Here is a 24,151-nt window from a genome sequence, read left to right on the forward strand (position 1 = left end):
TTCGGTATGCATAGCATAAGTAACACTTCAAATGAACTAATAAGTTTCAAAATCCTAGTTTCTGTAGAAATCAGTTAAATTTAATTTTAATAGAAAACTTTGTCGTTTAAAAAGAATGTCCAAAACTTGAATTTGATACGAATTTGAATTTTTCAACACAAAAACCAAGCAGAATCTAGTGATTATTCGATAAAAATTCAAGAAGAAACTGAGAAAAAACACTCTTAGACTTCATTTTTTTTAACACGTCAGTAGCTTTCCTATCCTTTTTCACACTCCCGAGGACAACTGGGTACCGACACCAGGTGAATTGAACTGAATTGAACTGAGCACAATTTGAATTTTCTGTTTCTTTTTTTTATGTGAATACACTTAGCAAAATACGGACTGTAACAATATTTTGGCAACCGTTGATTATTTTTCTACTTTACTTTAAAAACCTGGGCATGTCCTTAAAATCTGGAGAATCTAGAATGCTTACCCTACAATAAATAATACATCGCTTTCTTCTAATAAGGCTGGAACAAAGATCAATTTCTTTTTTTGTCTTCAAGTTTGATTTTTTTTTCCAAAAATTTCGAAAAAGTCATCAGATATTCGAAAGATTAGAACAAATTGTGGAAGATGGAAGTTTTATCACCTTTTGTATTCTCGATTTTTAATGAATTTTTCGATAAAAAACTAATTGATTTTTAAGTTTTGTGCAATGATATCCCAAGCAACCAAAAGTCGCGTTCTTACTTAAAGATGGCACTCCGAAGTTCAAATTTGGCTGAAAAAATGTTTAAAGGGAGCTTCAGGTGACTCACATCGCGTAAAAGTTACTCAGGAACTTCCATCGCCTTTCAAAAGGTTAAAACACCGATAACGGAACTTCTAAGCGCCTTTAACGCAACTTCTTTCAAGAAGGTCGGTTGCGTGCGCTAAGCACTTTCTAAGATACTTCTAGGCGTTTCAAGGAACTTATTTGGGAATTCTAAGATACTTCTAAGTGTTTTACGGAACTTATTTGGGAATTCTAAGCGACATGTCAAATATATCTGTCAATTTTATGTCATGGTATTTGTTTTCTTTTTATCAGTACTCATGTTTAGAATGGAATTCAACGCAAAAGGAAAAAAGAAAATCTAAGGTTGAAACAAATATGTAATAGAATTTTCTGGATTTTTAACATAGAAGTTTTTATATTTTCAGAGCCTTTTCATCATCCACCGCTGCGGAGAGTACCATCGCTTGCAGCCGGCGATTTGAAAATACATTGTGGCGCAGCTCAAGAAAACCCTTTCTCCGATGGGAAACCTCCGGAAATCCATTCCTCTCATAAAAATATCCGCGATCATCATATTTGCCAAGACCATCCTCACTACTTGCATGCTACAACATCCAGTTGTTTCGGAAACATCGGATTTCTGCTGGAGGACTAGGCCGCTACCGTAGGTAATAGTGACTTTTGTGTAATCATTTTTAAAAAAGCAATTTTTCTGAATAAACTTTTGATGATGAAATATATGTAGTTACATATTCATTTGGTGTACTGAAAGTCCTTGAGCAACAAAATGTATAAACTCTCAAACAACCCATTTTATCATCGCTCATACGCAAGCTCAAATAAAATTAGTTTAAATACTAATTTTTACAGTGGCAATGAACTATGCTGGATTGGTCGAGAGGCTGGTGAGTTTCATTTGAACCTAGAGAGCAGCGGTTCAATTCTATAAGCGTAAGTAGCTTTTATAATCAAAACAATATAATTAAAACCAATGAGATAGACCATGATAGACCGGCAACCTAGCAATCTGGCATCTGGTTGTCAGAGCAAAATGTCAATGGGATTTTTTTTTTCGGCACGTAGAAGTTTCTTGACATTCTCTTGGAAGCTGAATAGCGTGCTCTACAGACACCCAAACGAACTTGAAAGTAGCTTTAAGAACTTAAATTTTGGGCTGATTAGCATTCCCTTCAGACACAAACGAGAGCTGATTAAGCTTCTATGGAACCTTTTTAAGGGAATTCTGGTTGCTTGGGATGATATGCAATTTTGTTGCATACAAGCTTTCGTGCAATTTATTCCAATTTATTTGTTTTCGGATTAATTTTTCATATCATCCCCCCCCCCTCCCCTTGCACTGTTCCAACTTCGAGTGACAAAAGAAGGATTTGAAGTTTGTTCCGTTCCGGCCAATTGAATTGCAAATATATTTTGGAACGTTTCAGCTAATAGGTTTGATTTTGTAATATTTTTCACATTAAAAATATGTTACGGATTCTGCGGTGGCGGGAATGACTTTTTCTTAACTTTGTCGAAATTTGAATAAATAACAGTAATTATTAGTTTTTTGGAGAAAGAATTTTCATTCTATAACGAACGTCATGTAAAATTACAAGATTTCTTAAAACTTACATTATTTGTAACGAACTTTTTAAATAGAAAGCTTCATATTTACTTGAATTAAATAAAAGACTTTTTTAACAAACACTCTAGAATTTTTACCGGGTAATACCCTAGTAAAAATCAGGTATCATTAAAATAAAAAAATCAACGAAAGTCAAAAAATTTTTTTTTTGAAAACCATTCGAAATTATGGTCAATTTAGAATTCTTACTTCAAAAGCATACACCGAAAAAAAAATCATGGTAACCGTTACCATATCCGAGGGTAAATTTAAAAATAAAAACAGATGGTTTTTTTTCGAGTACGTTTTGGTTTATCTTGAACAACACATTAGTTAAAATTACCATGTGAACGTGTTATTGTGCGTTATGGCAGAATGACGGTCAATTTTACTATGCCATGGTATTTAAGACAAAACTATGGTAATTTATCCATGCATTCAATGAAATCATTCAAATTTTTAAAATGCTGGTTTATTTATTCATCACTTTTATTTTTTTCTTCACAAATAATATTTTTGTCATTAACACTGGATCAGGAACTAAATGGCAAAACCTAACTTGATGAAGATTCCTTCGACATTTTGTTTCCGGTGTTCCGCGGTTGTCCCAAGATTTTATTTTGGTCTTCTCGAATCATCATCATGGTAAAATTAAACCTCTTTTTATGTAGGTTTACCACATTTTTTTTTGACCCGCATGGTAGCATTAACCAAAAGATCGTCAAAATAACCAAAACTTCATATTTATCAACAAATTTTGCGCATGGTATAATTAAACCTCTTTTTTCATTAAGGTTTACCATCTTTTTTCTGCCCCGCATGGTAAAATTAACCAAAAAGTCGTCAACATAACTAAAACTTTATTTATATCGACAATATTAACGTATGGTAAAATTAAACATTTTTATTCATTTTGGAATACCATGATTTTTCTTTCAGTGTAGGTATAAGTAAAAATAATGCAAAATTATTATCAATTTTGAGAAAAACAACAAGAATGGAAAAGCTACTGTAGTTGTTTAAATTTGACCAATCGGCAATACTGAGTTTCACTATTGATTTTTTTATTCCAAATGCAGTATAAGTGGGGATAAATAAGCTAACTCGATGCTTGAAATCCCTTAGAGATTGCTTAAAAGTTAAGTAAAAGATTTGAAATTCGAATTGAAACTTTTCCAGTTGATAGAACCAAAGTCTTATATTATTGATTCTAAGATACTTCTTTAATTATCCTATGCTGAAGTAAAAATCCTGAGTTCAGCATATCTTTTTTCAATTGACCGTCTATTCTCAAATTATGTTCATCATAAAAACATTCTCGTAGTTGATTTGTGAATTTCCATAAGTAATTCTAAAAAAAACTTTTTGTCTTCTTCTAGATTTTAAAACAGAGATTAAATTCATTGAGATTTTCAAGCTCCTTCAGTTTGATGATTTTTCTGAGTATTGACAACTCGAGATTATTTTTGAAGGTACTACACTTATTTGGATTCCTTTACAGATTTTCGGAGCTTTTTAGGGATACTGTTCATCAAGTTAATTTTTTAATCTTTGAATTTTTACAAAACAGAGAAGTTTAGTTGGTGATAGAGTTTATTGAATAAATTTCGAATTGAATTTGGCATTTAATTACCTCGGGCCCTCGATGGCTTAATCGGGCCCTGGCTTTAATAAGGGGCCGTTCAGATACCACGTGGACAGAAAAATGAAATTTTTGATCCCCTCCTCCCCCTCCGTGGACAAGCGTGGACATTTGGCAAACCCCTACCCCCTCCCCGGATGTCCACGTGGACAAATTTGAAATAGTTTTTTTAATACCTATAATTTGACAGTTAGAAAACACCACTTTTGGCCTTTTTGTTATAGAAATGGCTGATTTTGAATAACATCGAATAAGAATTTACTGATATAAAAAAAATTAAAATATTAAATTTCTAAATTATCATATTTATCGCTTGCTTCCAAGTAGCTTCTTATTGTGTAAACATGAACTTTTAAGATTTTGGTTTAAACATCTTAATATTTATTCACCTTTAGAAAATATTTTGAAAGTATGTCCACGTGGACATGACACAAACCCCTACCCCCTCTCCATGGACAAGCGTGGACATTTCCATACCCCCCTCCCCCCCTAAGTTGTCCACGTGGTATGTGAACGGCCCCTAATGCAAGACAGAGTTTTGTTAAAAAAATTAATAATTCATACAAAATTTCGATAGTTTTTTATGTAATATTTTGACTTTTAAAAATTATGCGCAAAGAAGCTCAAAACAGAAATTTGGATGGTTTTTTGTCTTATTCAAATGAACTTGAAAAGTAAAACAAATTTAAGCTTTAATGAAGGTTATATAATGATTTGAAAGTGAAAGAATATTTTTATATGCCCCTTAATGTTTGTAAAATGTCTCTATTAGGATAGAGGATAACAGGTTAAATAGAATACAACTTTTATCATTAAAACTTCGAGTCTAAGCTCTAATAAACATCTTAAGAGAGAATTGAAGAACTTAAAACAGATTTGATAAAGTTTTTCTTATGGATGAACTGACTTCATAATATGGCAACCCTAACTTTTGCTTTGTCCAATAAAATTATAAAAGACGTAGATTTTTATAAAACTTCAGTTTTGTCGTATGAAAATTATCAGTTTCTAGCATTCCCAATGAAATTATACGGAAGTATTGCAAAAAAAAAACAGAAATTTTACCTAAAACATAAATAGGCGCGTTTAACCCGCGCGATTTGAGGTTCAGCAATTTAGAAAACTGTTATAATAAAATCGTTTTCTCGAAAACTGAAGGAGATTTCACCAAAGGAGATTTCACCAAATTACTCAAATGTACAGGAAAAAGATGCTTGCTCATGTGTAAATATAGTTTTTATACACATATTCGATGAAATATTTGATAAAATCAGTATTCCGCTTAATACGCGAATAAAGTCTACTTCTCCTCTTTATTATTGCAGAAATACTTCCAGCTCAATCCTCAACTTCCACGTTATCCAGGCACTAAAATATCATTGGTGCAATTAAAATTATGATCAAGCATTTATTTCTAATTTTCTTGTGCGTAAAATCAAAAGGTATTACTGTTTTTCATTATTTTTCCTTTCATGCACTCGTCATTGCACACTATTGAGAATTTTTTCGAGAAAAAATAAAAATAACATGAAAAGAAGGGTGAATACATTTAATTATGATTGCTCACCACATTTTCTAAATTCTTGAAAAAATAAATGGATCATCTCAGCAAAAAAAAAACTAATGAAAGATTATGTTTAAAATACCTTATGGCTAAAAAAGGTTTCTTAATCGGGATTACGCATAAAGGTGTGAGGAATTGAAATATTGTTTGGCTTTTTGGCCAAAACGAACGACCGAATTTTTGCTTATTTTTAAAATAAGATTTAGGTACCCGGGTTTAAATTTGAAATTTGTTTGGAGAACGTCACTTTTTTGGGTTCACACGCAATGCAAATTGAACCCCAATGTATGGCTTACTGGTAAATCCTCTATTTACAAATTTAAGAAGAATCTTGCAACACTACAAGATTTACCATTCAAAAGAAAGCTAATGATTAAAGGGTGATACGGTCAAAATTTGGTCAATATCCACTTGACGTCTTTCTTTCAATTTTGCATTTGAAAAACCTGAACACCCCTCATTTTGAAGGTGTGTGTGTAGAATGTTGCTTCTATTTTGATTTTGGAATTCACTATTCAGTTGTCAAAATGGCGTCCAAGGAAGAAGAGCAGCGTATCAAAATTTTGCTCGCGCATCCCGAAAATCCGAGCTACTCGCACGCAAAGCTGGCAAAATCGATAAAAGTTGCCAAATCAACCGTTACAAATGTAATTAAAGTGTTTGGGGAACGTTTGTCGACAGCCAGGAAGTCTGGGTCGGGGGAAATCGAAAACCGGAAGCCGCTTAGACGACAAAGAGAGTTGCCGGTAGTTTCAAGCAAACCCTAACCTCTCTCTCTGAGATGCCGCAAATAAGCTGGGTGTATCGTCTACAACCGTGCATCGAGCCAGAAAACGAGCCGGACTATCGACTTACAAGAAGGTAGTGACTCCAAATCGCGATGATAAACAAAATACGACGGCTAAAGCGCTATCCCGGAGGCTGTACACGACGCTGCTGACGAAGTTTGACTGCGTGGTGTCGTAACCAGGGCCGTCTTCAATGTCCATGTCGTCGGTATCTCGGAAAAGCTCCCTCTCGAACAGCTTGCGGGATGCCATCGATTTCATCGGCTAGCTGGACCTCGGCTGGCTAGAACCCGGACGGCTGGGACCCGAATGGCTAGAAACCGACTGTTTGCTGGCCATCTTGCTGGAACACGGCTTGCCACTGATCATCGAGCTAGGTTTTTCCATCACTTATATACTTTAACAACTGTTACAAGAATGTCTTTCTTGGTCACACCCTGCATGTACAACCAAAGAGATGTCCGTGATAGAGACACTCTTTCCAAAAGCATCGCAAAAACCTCTGTTTTGGAGGAATTCGATTAGTGATTTCGAACGTTTTCTCTAAATATTTTCTAATAAAGAGCTTAATTTATGTATTTTAAGTTGCCCAAAGAAAAGCTTGAAGTATTAGGGTACATACAAACCATATTTAGCTTAAAATACCGAATAATTCAGCAGTTATAAGCCAAAACTGGTATCATTTTAATCGGATTTCTAAATCATTGATCCTTATTTTTTCTTCCTATTAACTGGTATGTACCACACGTGGTAATGGACGACGAAACCTACGTCAAAGCCGACTACAAGCAGCTTCCTGGACAGGAGTTTTATACGGTAAAAGGAAGGGGAAAGGTAGTAGATATTTTCAAGCACATGAAACTGTCAAAGTTCACGAAGAAATATCTGGTTTGGCAAGCCATCTGTACCTGTGGCTTGAAAAGCAGCATTTTCCTAGCTTCCGGGACTGTCAACCAAGAAATTTACGTGAAAGAGTGTTTGAATAAACGTCTGCTGCTTTTCCTGAAGAAACACGGTTGTTCCATACTGTTTTGGCCGGATTTGGCATCTTGCCATTACGGTAAAAAGGCCATGGAGTGGTACGCCGCCAACAACGTGCAGGTGGTTCCCAAGAACAAGAACCCTCCCAACACGCCAAAGCTCCGCCCTGTAGAGAATATTGGAGGTTGTAGAGAATATAATTAATAATAATATTTATCATGTAAATGACATTAAACTTCGAAGGGACAAACTAATAGTGATTGTTCCGTATTTAGATCAAGTATCAATAAAAGAGAATATTCGAATGAATTCTAGAATGTGGACTGGCAACCATAAAATTAAACAAGCGAGTTGACCACTACAATTTATGAGAGTGTTTGTATGTTTATAGGTAGTTTCTCCGAGAGTAAATGAATCGGGTCTGGTCGAGAAGGGTCAGTTAGCAAAGTGTTGTTGATAAGCGCAGATTGTTATTCTTGCGAGTCGTGTCAATTTTAATAGTGTAGGAAAGAAAAAGTGGAAATGGAAGAGAGATAAAGGAACCACAAAATGCATCAGTCACGACACGCCCTATTGAGAAATACTGGGCTATTGTCAAGGGGAACCTAAAGAAGACCAAAAAAACTGCTTAGAGCACCTGCAACGGTTCAGGCGTAAATATTGGTTTTAAGTATGCCAGTTTTAGCACAATTTGAAATTTTAGAATCGGCTAAAACACTCACTCCCCACCGGTGTAGGAGCAAATTTAAAACGTAAACACTTTCATTGCAGGTACTTAATAATTGAGAAGAAAAAACCCATTTTATTAGAAAAATTGCATAAGTTTTGAGTTTCACGGTTAATTGTCTTAAAATTAATTCTACGAATATTCTTTTTGACAGAACAATGATTTCAACTATTCTACCAGAATTTCATTAATTTAAAAGCAAAAATGACTACACAACGAGGAAAAAAGGTCAATTGAAACAATTCTTCAATTAATTCAATCATATTGCTTTGAATCAATGGAATAAGGTTTTGTTGAATTGAAATGAAAAAGCAATTTTTTTTTCAAGTTATTGCTGACATTGATAAAGGAAACGAGAAATGTTCATCCCAAAGTCAAAGGAAATTTTCCTTTGATTTGTCGACATTTTTGTTTGACAAAAACTTGTTTCACTTTGTAAATTTATGTATGGATTCAGAAAAATATGCTGATATTGACGAAAACTCCGAGCAAACCATACGAAACTAAAAATCTCTCAATATCTCAAATAAAACAAAAATGATAGAACAAACAATAAACATTTATTTTTCCTCATCGAAAAAGTATAAAAAATTTCTTTTCGTTTATTTTTTTCAAATTTTAGAACCCTGACTGGATTCACTAGGTAATTCGTCGAGCCCAAATGAAAAGCTTTTTATTTAATTATATTAAATCCAGAATAATGTGACTGTCGAGACCGACCGATCATTTTCCTACCAATCTCGCGTATTTCATTGACGCCTCGATGTAAATCAGAACCGAACCGCTTCTTATGAATTTAGTCTGAAAACTGATCCGTTTTTTCATTCCGTTCGTGTTCGTCTATCTCTTTCTCTCTAGAAGATTTCCTCTCCGCTAAACGCTATTTAACGGCAGATCCTGTCAATGAATATCCTTTTTCAGAACAGTGATGCCACATATTTCATTTATATTTTTTCATTCATTTCATCTGTATTATATATCCTTATCTTATTCCCTACATTCGTCTCCACCTCTATACTAAAATTTAGGTTCAACTTAATTTTGTTTATTTTTTTTAATAAAATTCATAATCAAATTTTCAATTGCTCCCAGTAAATATTAATAAACTTTATTTCATTGAAGTTCAATTACGATTTGGACCAACCCGTTCAAATAAGCGGAACCAAACAATCCTTGTTACTTATTATTGACGGTCCTGGACAGCATCGTTTTTATGTTCGCTCGCAACCCGATTCCATGATTTGTTTTGCACTTTCTTTATAAATGTGCCTCCTGGAGACTGTTCCATTTTACTATTCCAAAGTTCCCTTCTTTTTTTTTGTTTAACGTCATCTTCCCTTGTCTAACTTTACTCAATCTCGGTTTTGTTTATTTTTCCTCCTTCATCAAAAGATCATTTAAACCTATTTTGCTCTGTCTACTGTGATTCACATTCCTGAAAATTCCATTTTTTTCTCCAAAATTTTCCTTTAATGTTCTTCCTCTTTTAAATATTTCTTTTTCCCTTTCTCTTCAAATAAATTTTTTTCGTACGTTTCTGTTCATTTTTGGGCCTTCATCATCTCTTAAATCTTCCTTTCCAAACTATTTCCGTCTACCTCAATTCTCATACTGTCTTGATTCAGATATCTACTGTATCAATTGTCCCTTCCAATTGAAACATTTCCATTTTTACTTCTTTTAAACATTTCATTCTCTATCTTCCATCATCGTGCTTTACAGCAATGTTCTCTTCTCATCTTGATGACGTTATTACTTTGTTAAGGTTCTTTTCATAATTCATTGATATTCACTTTGTATTATATTCTGATTGCTTCCCAATTTTATGGCTTTTTCATGTTTGCGTGTTTCTTTATCCGTTACTTTTTGAATTTTTAAAAGATTATGGTTTCTTACTTTTGCTTCAAAGTGCATATGTTTTATTATTAAGATTAATAATTAATATTCTTCCTAATTAAATTCCGCACTTCGAGGATTAACTTTGTTCTTTTATAGATAACTCTCCCATTCTCCATAAATCTCTATCGCATCAATTTTTTTTTTAATTTCATTTTGTTTAATGCTTTCTGTTTTCATTGCATTTAATTGTAGCATTTATCTCAGTCCCTAACTTAAAATTGAGATGAAATTATCCAACAGAATTATGATTTGTACATCTAACCCAGCATTAAGCATTCAAAGCAAAACTTTAACCTTGATCATCAATAAGTACATATTCAATTCATAATTTTAAATAAGCATATCTTCAACACTCCTCAAAATTCAGAACCCATGACTCTAGATCATCGATCATAACTGTTTACCGAGAATAAGGAGCATACTACTTTTTGTCAATTCACGAACTCCGCTTTCAGGGAAGAACCAGTCTAAAATGATATTTCTTGATCAAATTTTCAAATATTTTTCGCTTTAAGCAGTCTTTTTGTAGCCTCCATCTTTAAAGATGTTTCGCAACAGTATCACAAGAAGCTTTCATGTAGCTATTCCGCCTCAGTCCTTCACGTTAAGTCGCAAAGTTTCTATATCAGACCTCAGATCAAAACCATAATCATTTCAACTTAAAAACTCACTCATTCGCATTCAAATTGTTCCCTGATCGTTTTACAATCCTGACCTTATACGTGTATATCAGGTTTCATTATCGGACTCTTTAGATTTGGACTAGTTCTCATGCTCGAACACACAGACTTAAATTGTAGATCCCACACTCAAAAGTCAGAATTCGAAGTTTAGAAAAAGGATTTGAATTAAGCACCTAAAGTTTCAGAATTAATGTTCCAAAATAAAACTCAACTACACATACTCAGGACTCGTATAACTAAATCACCGTATGCTCAACTTAGGAATCCAGAGTCAGTCTCAGTTGATATTTTTAACCATCAAACTCTATAGTGTTATCCCACTCAGGGGTTTATGTCGTGCTGCCCCTCTCAGGGGTTTGCAACTTTTTCAATTATCAGAACTGCTCCTCTCAGGGGTTTGTTCTTTTACGTTCTCTTTCGCGGTTTTCAAATCTCATCTTTTTTTATATTTTCCATACTAGCACATTTTATTTTAGTTTATTTCCACTTTCGTAATTTTCCTTTTTTGAAAAATTCTTTTTCTCTCTTTTTCAGCCTCGATTGTCCATTCTCAATTTTTTTTTTAAACTTATTGAAAAATCTTAATCACCATTTTCCAGTTGTCGATTCTCGCTTTTTCCGTGAACCAATTTTCCTTCTCCCTTTAGCGCTACATACTTTTCATTACCCACTATTCATCAGTTTTCTATTATGAATATTTTCGTTTTTCATCTTCATTGTACATTTAATCATTAATTATCAATTCTCAGTATCGTTTTCAACTCTTTTTTTTATTATTTACACTATACTTTCGATACTTATTTCATTTTCTATTTCTCATCTTTTCTTTCTTCTTTTTACTTTTTCTATTTTCTGTTAAATTTTTAGTCCTCCAATATCTCTTCATATTCAATTCTTATGTCCTTCTCTACATTTTTCATGCTTTATTTTTGAACTCCATTTACCGAATCTAATTTCTTACCCTTTTCAATTTAATTCTTCCATTTTTTTTAAATATTCACTGTTGTGATACTCCCTTTTCCTAGAATATCTATTTTCTTTCTCTCATCCTATTTTATTCTAATTTTTTTCTTCAAGTTTTTACTATCTACCGTAATTTATTTAAAGTAAAATCTACTATTTTTCTGTGTCATTTTTTTTCCTTTCCCCAATCAAATGATTCTTTTTCTTAAAATATCTTAATTTTCCGTTTATCCATTATACCTTTACTGGTTATTAATTTATCTTTCTCTATTTATCGCATTTATCTTCCATTTTCCGCTCTTTCTTTTCAAATTTCTACTATGAGTACTTCTTTTTTTTTATAAATATTTTGTTATCAGATTACTCCTTTTCCTATGCTTTATCTAGATTTTAGATTTCTCCATCTGAATGTTATGCTCCTTTTTTAGAATAATTATGATTGTCTCATCACTTTTTTCTTTTCCATTATTTTCTTCCACTTCCAGTAACCCTCTTCAAATTTGTGTTGCCCTTTCAAAGTTTGCGATTATTTTCCTCTTCCTTATTTTTAACATTAAGTGTTGCTGCCCACAGGAGTTTGCACTTTCTTTTTTTTTAACCTCTACTTAAGTGAAACCCCATAATTCGAAATTTCTTTTTCTTCTCTTTTTGCTAAGGGGTTTTAATTTTATTTGTCGGTTTTTTTCTTCCTTCTTCATTTTTTTTAATACTTTATTTTCCTTTCTAACTTTTTATCATCATTTTTTTTTATTTTACACACTTTATTTTTAGTACTAATTTTCTGTCCTCCATTCAACAAAATTCCATTATTTTCGAACTCTTTTCACTATTTCTTCCTTGTATCCATCTTCAATTGTTTGAAATTTTATAATAAATCAAATAGCATCTTACAAAAAAATTTTTTTTTGAGCAATATTTTCTATTATTTTGTTTGTTTGTCCCTTTTTAAGACCCTTTATAACCATCGTGCTGCCACTCTCAGTAGTTTGCACATAGTATGAATATAAATTCAAGTTCTGCCCCGCACAGGGGTTTGTACATCCCGTGATCAGAAAATTTGACACTGCTCCTCTCGGGAGTTTTGTATCTTCCTACATATCGACCGTGATACTGCTCCTCTCAGGAGTTTGTACCTCTCAAACATCAATTTCGATACTGCCCCACTCAGGGGTTTGTATCTCCCATCAACATCAATCCTGATACTGCTCCTCTCAGGAGTTTGTACCGTTCAAACATCAATTCCGATACTGCCCCACTCAGGGGTTTGTATCTTCCATCTACATCAATCCTGTTACTGCTCCTCTCAGGAGTTTGTACCTTCCTTTAACATCATTTCTGAAACTGCCCCTCTCAGGGGTTTGTTTCCTTTTCCTCGTGCTGCCCCTCTCAGGGGTTTGCACCAAACAATCCAAGTTTTACTGCCCCTCTCGGGGGTTTGTTTTTTTTTTTCAAAAATAATTAGGATACTGCTCCTCTCAGGAGTTTGTATCACACACATTGTCCATTTACCAATTGAACACGCATAAAATATCATTAATCCGATTTGAAATTCCTGAACAGTCACTGCAACAACAAAAATCAACTGCTACATTTTTTTTTTGTTGCCATTCCACTAAAATTTTCTGCCATTTTCTATTTCGACATCTTCTCCTTTCTTTTCAGTTCCACTATTTCAGCCATTTTGCGTACCATAAAACCACATTTTTCACCGAACGCCGAAATCTAGGTATTCCACTCCCATCTGAGAGAGGAATCAGTTCTTAATTCTTGACGGCTAAATCGAACCGACCGCGCCATTGTCGAGACCGACCGATCATTTTCCTACCAATCTCGCGTATTTCATTGACGCCTCGATGTAAATCAGAACCGAACCGCTTCTTATGAATTTAGTCTGAAAACTGATCCGTTTTTTCATTCCGTTCGTGTTCGTCTATCTCTTTCTCTCTAGAAGATTTCCTCTCCGCTAAACGCTATTTAACGGCAGATCCTGTCAATGAATATCCTTTTTCAGAACAGTGATGCCACATATTTCATTTATATTTTTTCATTCATTTCATCTGTATTATATATCCTTATCTTATTCCCTACAGTGACGTCTATTATTTATACTTGATATGGTTTTTATCAACATCTATTCTCAATTTTTGTTACGAATAGGGTGGTTGAGGCGAAAAAAAAACATTCATATAATATCTCAAAAAGAAACTATTATCACACCCAATGTTACCCAAACATGTGTGAAAGAAATCATTGTTGGCTAAAATTTTCTCACCGTGAACTAAATCGTCGTATATTTTGAAATCCTGTTCCAAATTTGCATGAATTTGGAACAAAGGCGTATAACTGTTGGGAATTTTGAAATCGATAACTGTGCTAAAACAGCAATATACGCCACCGGTGCCAGCCGAAATGTTTTAGCGTGGTCGAAAACCGTGTTTTGCATCTACCGTTGGGACAGCCCTTAGGACGAGCAGCAGTTCAAGGCAAACTGGCTTTCTGCGGCGAAGAAGGTGGACAAGGTGGCTGTACAAAATCTGATGGCAGGGGTTAGCCGTAAGGCCCGGCAATTCGGATTTAGAAAAGCGGAAGCCTAACTGAATATTTTTCCTGAATTTTATACTAATTAAACTTGAAAAAGAAATTTAATTTGATTTTTTAAATAAACGATTTCTCCGATTTACACGCGTTTTCCCTTGACCAAATTTTGACCGTATCACCCTTTATAGAGTCTTGAAATATTCTGATGAAATTATCTAAATAATCAGTGCATTTGAAATTCGAAGTTGACAATGAAAAATGCCTGTCAATACATTTAACCCTGTTTTTGAGCTTTTTGTTTTGCTTGGTTCCGACGCTTGAAAGATGTTTGATAGATGTCTGGTCAACACGAAATGTCGTCAGTGATGTCGCTCTCGCTGATGTTGGCGAAAACTTCGGTTTGAGGATTCAGCGATAATATTGTCGTTGAGTCCCCAAACTAGAGTTTTTATCAACATCAGCGATGTCGACATCACTGACGACATGTCATGTTGACCAGACATCTGTCAATAATCTAACAAATGTCGGAACCAAACAAAAGAAAGGGTTGCCGATTGCCGAGGTGTTTGATGAATTTTCCATAGTCGCTGCTTGGCAATGTTGCCAATCACCAAAAGATGATGTGATCAAGTTCCATTAAGGATGGTATGTTATATACGTATGAAGAGTATTTTAATAATATTTTTATGTTATTTCGAAGAACTTTGATAAGTATGTATTTTTCAGCATAGTTCGAGAACTTTTAAGAAAACGGAGCCAAATGTGACATGTGACGTTATTGAGTCACGGAAAATGTGTCCATGATAGAATTGTAGTCTAAGAGCACCTGCAACGGTTCAGGCGTAAATATTGGTTTTAAGTATACCAGTTTAAGCAAAATTTGAAATTTCAGAATCGGCTAAAACACCCACTCCCCACCGGTGTAGGAGCAAATTTAAAACGGAAACACTTTCATTGCAGACATTCAATAATTGAGAAGGAAAAACCCATTTTATTAGAAAAATTGCATAAGTTTTGAGTTTCACGGTTAATTGTCTTAAAATGAATTCTACGAATATTCTTTTTGACAGAACAATGATTTAAACTATTCTACCAGGATTTCATTAATTTAAAAGCAAAAATGACTACACAACGAGAAAAAAAAGTTCAATTGAAACAATTCTTCAATTTATTCAATCAAATTTCTTTGAATCAATGGAATAAAATTTTGTTAAAATGAAATGAAAAAGCAATTTTTTTTTCAAGTTATTGCTGGCATTGATAAGGAAACGAGAAATGTTTATCCCAAAGTCGAAGGAAATTTTCCTTTGATTTGTCGACATTTTTGTTTGACAAAAACTTGTTTCACTATTTGCAAATTTATGTATGGATACAGAAAAATATGCTGATATTGACGAAAACTCCGAGCAATCCATACGAAACTAAACTGCCCCTACTTTCATAATAGTCCCATATGCAATAACAAGCAAGCAAGAAAATTAGCTTTTTCTGTTTTGGAATATATTTTGAAATTGTGACCACAACTTTCAGCATAAACGAAAAACATTAGATGGAATGTGTTCTAGGTTGTCATAATAAATCGTAACACCTGAAATTTTCAAAATTGGGTCATTGGTAAGGTCGGGAGCACCATTTTTTTCGTTATGGGACTGTTATGCGAGCATATTTCAAACCTTTTTTAAATCTACTCGCATAACAGTCCCATACAGAATATGTTTTTTTCACCAAGCTTCTTCCTAAGGCATAAATTTGATCATTTTTGAACCTTTCAATACAATTTTCATTAAAAGAAACATACTTTTGGAAAAAATATCGTGAATTCCGCATTGTAAGTTGAATCTTTTTACGATTTTTGATTACATCTGATAGTTTTTCGCTTAGGAAGATATTCCTTCCTTCTAACTGACCTGGCTTCGAAAACTAAGGTGTATAACTCGACATCGAGTGAGTGAAATCTTTTTTAAATGATTCAAAGTAATAAATCAAAGACTATTTCGCCGAAAGAAGCATTGAAAAGTAACCAAATTCGTGGTATTTCACATATGGGACTATTATGCGGGTATTTTCCGTATGAGACAGTCACAAGTTGATATTTTTTTCGAAATTTCTAGAACAAAATCTCTTTTTTTATTGTTTTATATTGAAGCCCTATGTTCAAAATGACAAACTGTCAGGTTAGATGAAAATTGACGAAAATTCATATGGGACTGTTAGAGCAAACGCACTAATACGGGAGTAAACGCGGCCCGGATTTGCTCATTTCAGCGGACCGGTTTTAGGATACACACTCTTTCGCGCACCGGGCGGCACCATTTATCATTTTTAAATTTAGCATAGCACTGAGAAAACTTTTGGCAGAAAATCTTAAACTCATACGAACCGAGTAAATTTTCGGCGTCGTGAGTTGTTTTGTTTAAATTTCGATGAATGGTGGATCTTAAAAGGGCCTGGGTTGTTGGCGGTTCTTCGACGGGTGTGCTGCTATCTGTATAAAGTGACATCAAAGTCGACATCCTAGTTAAACATGCCCTACAGCAGCAGCAGAGCGAAGCAGCTTCGAGCGACCAGCAATCGGATCCGGTGGCGAGTGCAGCAAGAACTACCGGGCAGCAGCTGCCGGGATTATCCAAAAGTCAGCGGAACCTGCGCGAAATATGCCTCCACTATTAAGCAGGAGGTTTTCCGCCGCTGGTCCCAGGACTTCGGCATCGAAACCTTTCGCCCAGGTGTAGCGAGATGGAGGAACATGTTGTCATTGACCCGTTCAAACCAATCTATGCTGAAGATACTACTGATGGAAACACCCGGCCAGCGTTTCAGCGACTTAAATAAATAAACTTCTACTTTAAACAACAATAATTCGACTCCATACATCCTCCTAATCGTGTTTGCAGCTAGCCGATTCATTAAAAGGTCATCCGATCGATACAGAATAAAAGAAAAAATTCGTTTTATAATTATCATTATTTATTTTAAAGCATCACGTACTCGTTGAAATGGACAAAATTTAGCCATTGGGGCAACAGAATTCAACATCCTCCATTCGTATTTTGCTAGATCGGATGGATAAAGCTCGAGGCTGGCTCCCATGAATGCATGAGACCGCTGCCAGCTTAGTCGGTGGAATTCTTTTCGACTTCTATCCTCAAATCATCACCGCTTCCGATAGCAGTACGTTTGGTCACCGAACGTTTCCTGGAAAACAAAAGTGTCGTCATTTTCAGTTGAAAATATACAAGAAGCATCCTCACTCAATTCTTTTTTTTTGCCCGGTGTGACTGACTCCGGTTCCCAAGCTTGTGTTGAAGTTGGTGACTGTTTCGTGTCATTAGCCTTAGCCGGAAGAAAGCCATTAGATATCCGCTCCAGCAGTTTGACCAGCAAGCCCTGCGAAATACTCCACGACTTTTTTTATGAGCGTGGGGAGAGTTTCCAACATTGGGTCATCCATATGTTCTTCGGAGGGGTTTTTTGCAGCACTTGTCGCCGGGAACTCTTGGTGCACCGGAGCACTGTGTGAGCTGGCGGCACCTTAAACAATGCAGTTTCACTTTTCACTTTTTCTCGACCATGAGCTGCTGCTGCTGCTGTCGTCATTCTCGACTGAGGCACCGCTCGGAAGCGGGGGAAGCTTGGACGGGTCCAGCTCGATCGGTAGCGCAGCGTTGTTTCCTTTAATGGTCCGTCTAATGGGTCTGGTGACGATTAAAAATTAAAATCGATCCGTGGCAAACTGAATTCTAAACTGAATGTCAACAAACTTTACACTCTGAACGTAATTTGTTAACTCAGCATTAAACGGTAGATTTTTTTCAGTGCATGTTTGCTCTCGCCCCTTTCTAGTGAGCAAATTTGGTGATTTTGTCGGTCCCGACGGCAACGGCCCTATTTTTCTCACCTTCATACTCACCCCCGGTGCGGTATGAAAGTCATAAAACTCGTGAGCATTTTCACTTTGCTCGCGATTGCTGCGGATGCCCTTATGCGAGTAGGGGCAGTAAAAATATCTCAATATCTCAAATAATACAAAAATTATTGAACAAACAATAAACATTTTCTTATTTATTTATAAAATCGAGAATAATGTGACATCTATTATTTATACTTGATATGGTTTTTATTAACATCTTTTCTCAATGTATCTTACGTATAGGGTGGTTGAAGCTAAAAAAACATTCAAATAATATCTCAAAAAGAAATTATTATCACACCCAATGTTACCCAAACATGTGTGAAAGAAATCATTGTTGGCTAAAATTTTCTCACCGTGAACTAAATCGGTCTGTCGTATAATTTGAAATCCTGTTCCAAATTTGCATGAATTTGGAACAAAGGCGTATAACTGTTGGGAATTTTGAAATCGATAACTGTGCTAAAACAGCAATTTACGCCACCGGTGCCAGCCGGATTGTTTTAGCGTGGTCGAAAACCGTGTTTTGCATCTACCGTTGGGACAGCCCTAATGACGTATTTTTTTTTTGATTCCGGATTTGGCTCTGGAACCGTCAGAATAAAAAAAAATGACTTTCGGGTTTCGAGTTATTCCATATGTAGGTGTACGTGAGAACGAGCGCAATGTTTACATGCAGCTGTCATTTTGTTCTCCCTTCTAGATTTCTTCATTCGGTTCTTCACATCCGGATTGTCTTTTTTCGTGTCCGGATTGCACTGGACAGCTGATAGTACGATTTTGCTTGGCTGAGAGGTTCAAAATCGCGGCAATAATCATTTTCCGGTTCATTATTTCAACTGTTTTGCTTTCAGCCAAAAACAGCTGTTTAATGTTTTGACAACAACGTTGAGAGTATTGGTGAACTTCTTGCAAAACTGTCTTTCTTCTCAGGGCGACTCCGTCCCTTTTTCGAGCGAACCTAGGTTGCCTCTCGAGCAATAAATGAGCACGATGACAGCAGTTAGAGCGAACCTAGGTTGCCTCTAGTTTGCCTCCAGGTGAAAAAAAATACGGTATAAGACACTTCCTCACACTGGAAGGAGTGGATTACTGAGGAACAAATAAAGCAAATAAAAGAGAGTTTGATGACAGGTTCAAAACAATCTTTAAAACTGTTTTTAGACCATCAGGTGTTGAAAATAGAAAATAAAATTTATTCCAAAATATTAGAATAATTTTCTTTTATCAGATATTAAGATTGCATCTGATTAACGTTGAAATATGCATCTGAATGACACTAAAATTTATTCTATATGGTGAACAAATAAATAAAATTTTTAATTAATTGAAAAGTTAAAAAAAATTAATTCATTGAATGAAATTCAACAAATTTCATTCATTTTTGGAAAGTGTAGCAAACAAATCAAACCGAGTCATTTAATGATGGGCTGTGGGAACATTACCAGGATTCAAAGTTTTCTTGTGCACTCGAGTTTGCCACATGTTATTCCGGTCGGGCAGCAACCTTATCTTCGCATACGGATCGGCTGTTCCGCTGAAGTCCCTTGGTTGCAAGTCTTGAGCCTAAAATTGAAATAGAAGAAAAATTCAGATTAAAAAAATACTTCAAAAAATAAACTGAAACCTACTTCTACAAGTTTCACGTTCAGTATCCCCGCACTCGGGTCGTAGTTGAGCATCAGATGAATTGAGCCTCGGGAATCGTCGTTGGGATCCAGCTTCAGAGCCGATTCCGAACTCTGGATCCCATCGGGCTTATCTTCTCCTGATGTGGAGGATTTTCCATTCTTCGCCTTCACCGTGGAAGTCGTGGGTCTTGCTGGACTAGTTGTCGTTAGGACCACGTGTTTATCTGTACGAGCTATTGGGACAGGTCCCACGGTAATTACCGATTTGCAACTGCTCGATGAGTCGGCACTGTCGTCTGGATTGTCTTCTGTAAAAAAAAATCTGTAAATGTTGAAGAAGAATTTCTAATCTAATGTTATTTTCGTTTACCGTCGGAAGAATCGATAAGCTGACAGGTGTTGTTGGGTTTCTTGTACAAGCCTTGGGCAGCCCAGAAGGGTGGATCGTCTGCCTTGGCCAGTGGACTTCCATTATTTCGGTTCAAGTAGCGGGAAGTCCCTGGAATCGCATCCACGTTGTATGGAATGGGACAACTGTTTTGACTCTCCTGCCTGTAAAGTGAAATTTATTGTAAAACTCCAGTTTCGTTCAACAAGCTTCACACTAAATGAATAAAACTAATTACTAATTAGTTTACAGCATTTTTGAACTCAGTAAACTGAAGGTAATTTCCAATGTAAAATCGGGCGCTGAATCCGAAAATGAAATTCAAAAAAATCTCAGTAGAACCGTTTTTGAGTTATGCTCCAAATATGAAATTTCGGAAAAATTAAAAAAGTTCTTGTACTTAGATTAAAATATCTCGGACGGCATAACAGTAATTTGAAATCTCTCTTTTGCATATTGAAGGTGAACAAATTTTCTATCGATCACCTGAACACTGTTTTTGCGTTTGACCAACAGTATTGTTGATATTAGTGACTTTATGAGGAAGAAAATTATAAAAAACGCATTTTTTTAGAGAAAATTTTGTTTCTACAAAAGTTTTAAACTCGATGGTAGCATTTAAAAAATCTGATTTTCTTTTGCGCTTAAATGCCAATTTAAAACGAAGATTTCAAGTGGTTATTTATTAAAATAGGTTGAAATTTGAAGAAGTTATGGCTACTTTACCATAACTGTAATTTTTGCAGTTTTTAATAATTTAACGAACCGCAGTACACTTATCATAGTATAGGAAGAATGAAACATGATAAATCTCACTCGCACCAAGTCAAAATTATTTATTAGCTTACCAGAAAGTCTCATGCCAAATTTCAGGAAGATCTGACCATAGGGAGGGGTTGCTTGAGTCTCAAACGTGAATAAAATTTTGAGGTATTTTGCTCGGAAGGAACGAAAAATACTGGTTTTTCATCAATAACTTTTTTCATCACTAGCTGATTGTTTTTTATGGTTGATTTTCTTAAAGCCTAAGTTGAGACAAATATTTCACCCGAAGACTGTAACTCGATTGGATTTGAAACAGAAAAGTTATTGCGGTTCAAAGATTGTATTTTGGTCGAAAATTGTCGTATAAATCGCAATGGGTAAAAAGTACTCAATGCGTGTTGGACAAAATTTGCGGTCTTTGAACCGCAATAACTTTTCTGTTTCAAATCCAATCGAGTTACAGTCTTCGGGTGAAATATTTGTCTCAACTTAGGCTTTAAGAAAATCAACCATAAAAAAACAATCAGCTAGTGATGAAAAAAGTTATTGATGAAAAACCAGTATTTTTCGTTCCTTCCGGGCAAAATACCTCAAAATTTTATTCACGTTTGAGACTCAAGCAACCCCTCCCTATGGTCAGATCTTCCTGAAATTTGGCATGAGACTTTCTGGTAAGCTAATAAATAATTTTGACTTGGTGCGAGTGAGATTTATCATGTTTCATTCTTCCTATACTATGATAAGTGTACTGCGGTTCGTTAAATTATTAAAAACTGCAAAAATTACAGTTATGGTAAAGTAGCCATAACTTCTTCAAATTTCAACCTATTTTAATAAATAACCACTTGAAATCTTCGTTTTAAATTGACATTTAAGCGCAAAAGAAAATCAGATTTTTTAAATGCTACCATCGAGTTTAAAACTTTTGTAGAAACAAAATTTTCTCTAAAAAAATGCGTTTTTTATAATTTTCTTCCTCATAAAGCCACTAATATCAACAATACTGTTGGTCAAACGCAAAAACAGTGTTCAGGTGATCGATAGAAAATTTGTTCACCTTCAATATGCAAAAGAGAGATTTCAAATTACTGTTATGCCGTCCGAGATATTTTAATCTAAGTACAAGAACTTTTTTAATTTTTCCGAAATTTCATATTTGGAGCATAACTCAAAAACGGTTCTACTGAGATTTTTTTGAATTTCATTTTCGGATTCAGCGCCCGATTTTACATTAAAAATGTTGGCCAGTTAATCAAGTTCACGATTTTTTAAAAATTTTGTAAACTAGTGATTTTTATTACTTACTTTCGACCGTACCCATTCCTGTCTTTGGCCGATTCGAGCAAATTTTTCTCGTACCAGTTTAGCCGGTATTTCTTGGAGCAGGTGATGTAGATGAGCAGTCCCAGCAGGGACACCACCAAAAAGGAAGCACACACGTACAGGATCAAATGCACCGGTGATACGTTTTGCCATTCTCCGCTGCTTCCGGTGGCCTTCAGCTGATCGAATATACTATCCAGGGTTTTCATGTCGGCCCTGTCTGAATTTTATTTAGAGACTGTTTTGATCGGTGCTGCTTCTCGCGATTTTTTATTTGTGTCCTGTTGTTTGAGCAATTTTTAAGTTGGAGCTTGAATAGCAACAATATCTACCATTTTTGCTTTTGTTTCCTAAGCAACAAATCCAAATTAATCTAGAAGGAGAGAAAAATAAACAACATTAAAAATAAGCTTTTTAATCCTTTCTCGTTGATTTTGTCAGCCTGGTACTGTAAAGAACGGTGCAAAAAATTGGTCAAACTTCTCACAGATAGTAAAGCTAATCTAATTTAGAAGATATATTGCTCACTGTTGCAAACATATGAGGGTAGCATATGGTTGTGATGTATCCATTCTTATTTTATCTTCTCCAAGACAGTTTTCTCCATCTACGTGGGTAAGATTGATAGATGAGTTTGGCCCATGGAAAGTACACACTTGGGTCATGCTATGAAATCCCACTAGCAAAGTCCTTAGTAGAATGTCCATTTGTCTTGAGCGCAACACGAGTATAAATTACTTAAAAAAATGTGTACAAATTTTATTTATGCAATTCAAACTCGTGGCGGCGAAGCCTAGCCGCTGAAATTCGAACTGTCGACGAGAATCTTGACTGGGACCAGGTGAAGACGCTGGCTCCGGATCGTCAACAGTGGAGGTCTTTTACCACGGCCCTATGCACCGGAGGATCGGCGCGGGATCATTAAGTAAGTAAGTAATTCAATTAATTAGGTTTACCAGATACTTTCAGAAAAAAGCGGGACATTTAGGAAATTCTTAAAAAAAGCTTAATTGTATTGCCAAACTTATACGTATACCATCTGCCAAAGTGATGAAGAGGAATATCTATGGAAAGTACACTAAGTTTTTTTTTGTTCTCGGATTGATTTCGCTCAGTTTTTCTGACATGACTTTTATTTACACGGTTTTTTGCCATAATCACGGCCACGGCTATTTCCCACGTTTCTCGCAAATTAACATGTTATTAAGGAAAAAATATTTCAAGTCATGCATTTAAACGGCGAATTTGGTATCCTGAAAAATCCTTCGTCTAATAACAAATATATTTCAAATTGGTTTTAAAAATTTGAAATACTCATGAGAATATTTATCAATAAATACTTTGGACAATTTGGTCGAAAAAGGTTATGTAAGAATAAAAAGCAATTTAACTAAGATTCAGTCGAAAAATTCAAATCTATAATCATTTTCAACCAACTTAAACCAGGGCCTTAGCCTTTTTGTACTTCAAAACTTTTTAAGTACTCAAATTCTAAAAGGTGAGCTAAATTCGCTTTTATTTATGGTTAAAATCTTTGCATTTGTTTAAGAGTCTGGTTGATCAATCTTATTCGTTTTGGGCATAAAATAAGCTTTTTTTCAGGAGAATTTTGCTTTGCTTTAAAAAAATTATTCTATACACTCAAATCAAATTAGCCCTATCTTCCTGTTGTGGATGATTTATTTTAATTAAATTTTGGGTTTTTCTGATAAAACAAAGAAAGCAAATTCTTCCTTATATTTGTGATTTTTAATAAAATTGTGTTTACAAGCAAATTTTGTTTAAAAAATTGAAATCTGCTAATTGAATTAACACGCAATCTTAACTCATTAGGGACCACAAAGAAATCTATGACGAGAAACACCGACATTCGGCATTCTGTATCTCAGAAACCTCTGGACAAAATTTTACAAATTTAGCATTTTTAATTTACGGTGAATGTTGTGTTCAGTTTTG

At 35.0% G+C, this 24,151-nt stretch overlaps 1 protein-coding gene across 2 annotated transcripts in view; it reads right to left on the reverse strand.

The window, feature by feature from the left end:
• LOC129744286 (synaptotagmin-2) overlaps positions 1 to 24,151 on the reverse strand; it is a 104,972-nt gene that overhangs the window by 1,712 nt on the left and 79,109 nt on the right. For both annotated transcript variants that reach the window (XM_055736738.1, XM_055736737.1), the window contains exons 2-5: positions 22,178 to 22,568; positions 20,090 to 20,271; positions 19,720 to 20,027; positions 19,534 to 19,654 (exon numbers count right to left, since the gene is read on the reverse strand). In XM_055736738.1, the coding sequence (XP_055592713.1) occupies positions 19,534 to 19,654; positions 19,720 to 20,027; positions 20,090 to 20,271; positions 22,178 to 22,404 (838 nt within the window). In that variant the 5' untranslated portion in view covers positions 22,405 to 22,568. The remainder of the gene's footprint in view (positions 1 to 19,533; positions 19,655 to 19,719; positions 20,028 to 20,089; positions 20,272 to 22,177; positions 22,569 to 24,151) is intronic.

This window comes from Uranotaenia lowii, chromosome 2 (genome assembly GCF_029784155.1).
Source record: "Uranotaenia lowii strain MFRU-FL chromosome 2, ASM2978415v1, whole genome shotgun sequence".
Lineage (NCBI taxonomy): Eukaryota > Metazoa > Arthropoda > Insecta > Diptera > Culicidae > Uranotaenia > Uranotaenia lowii.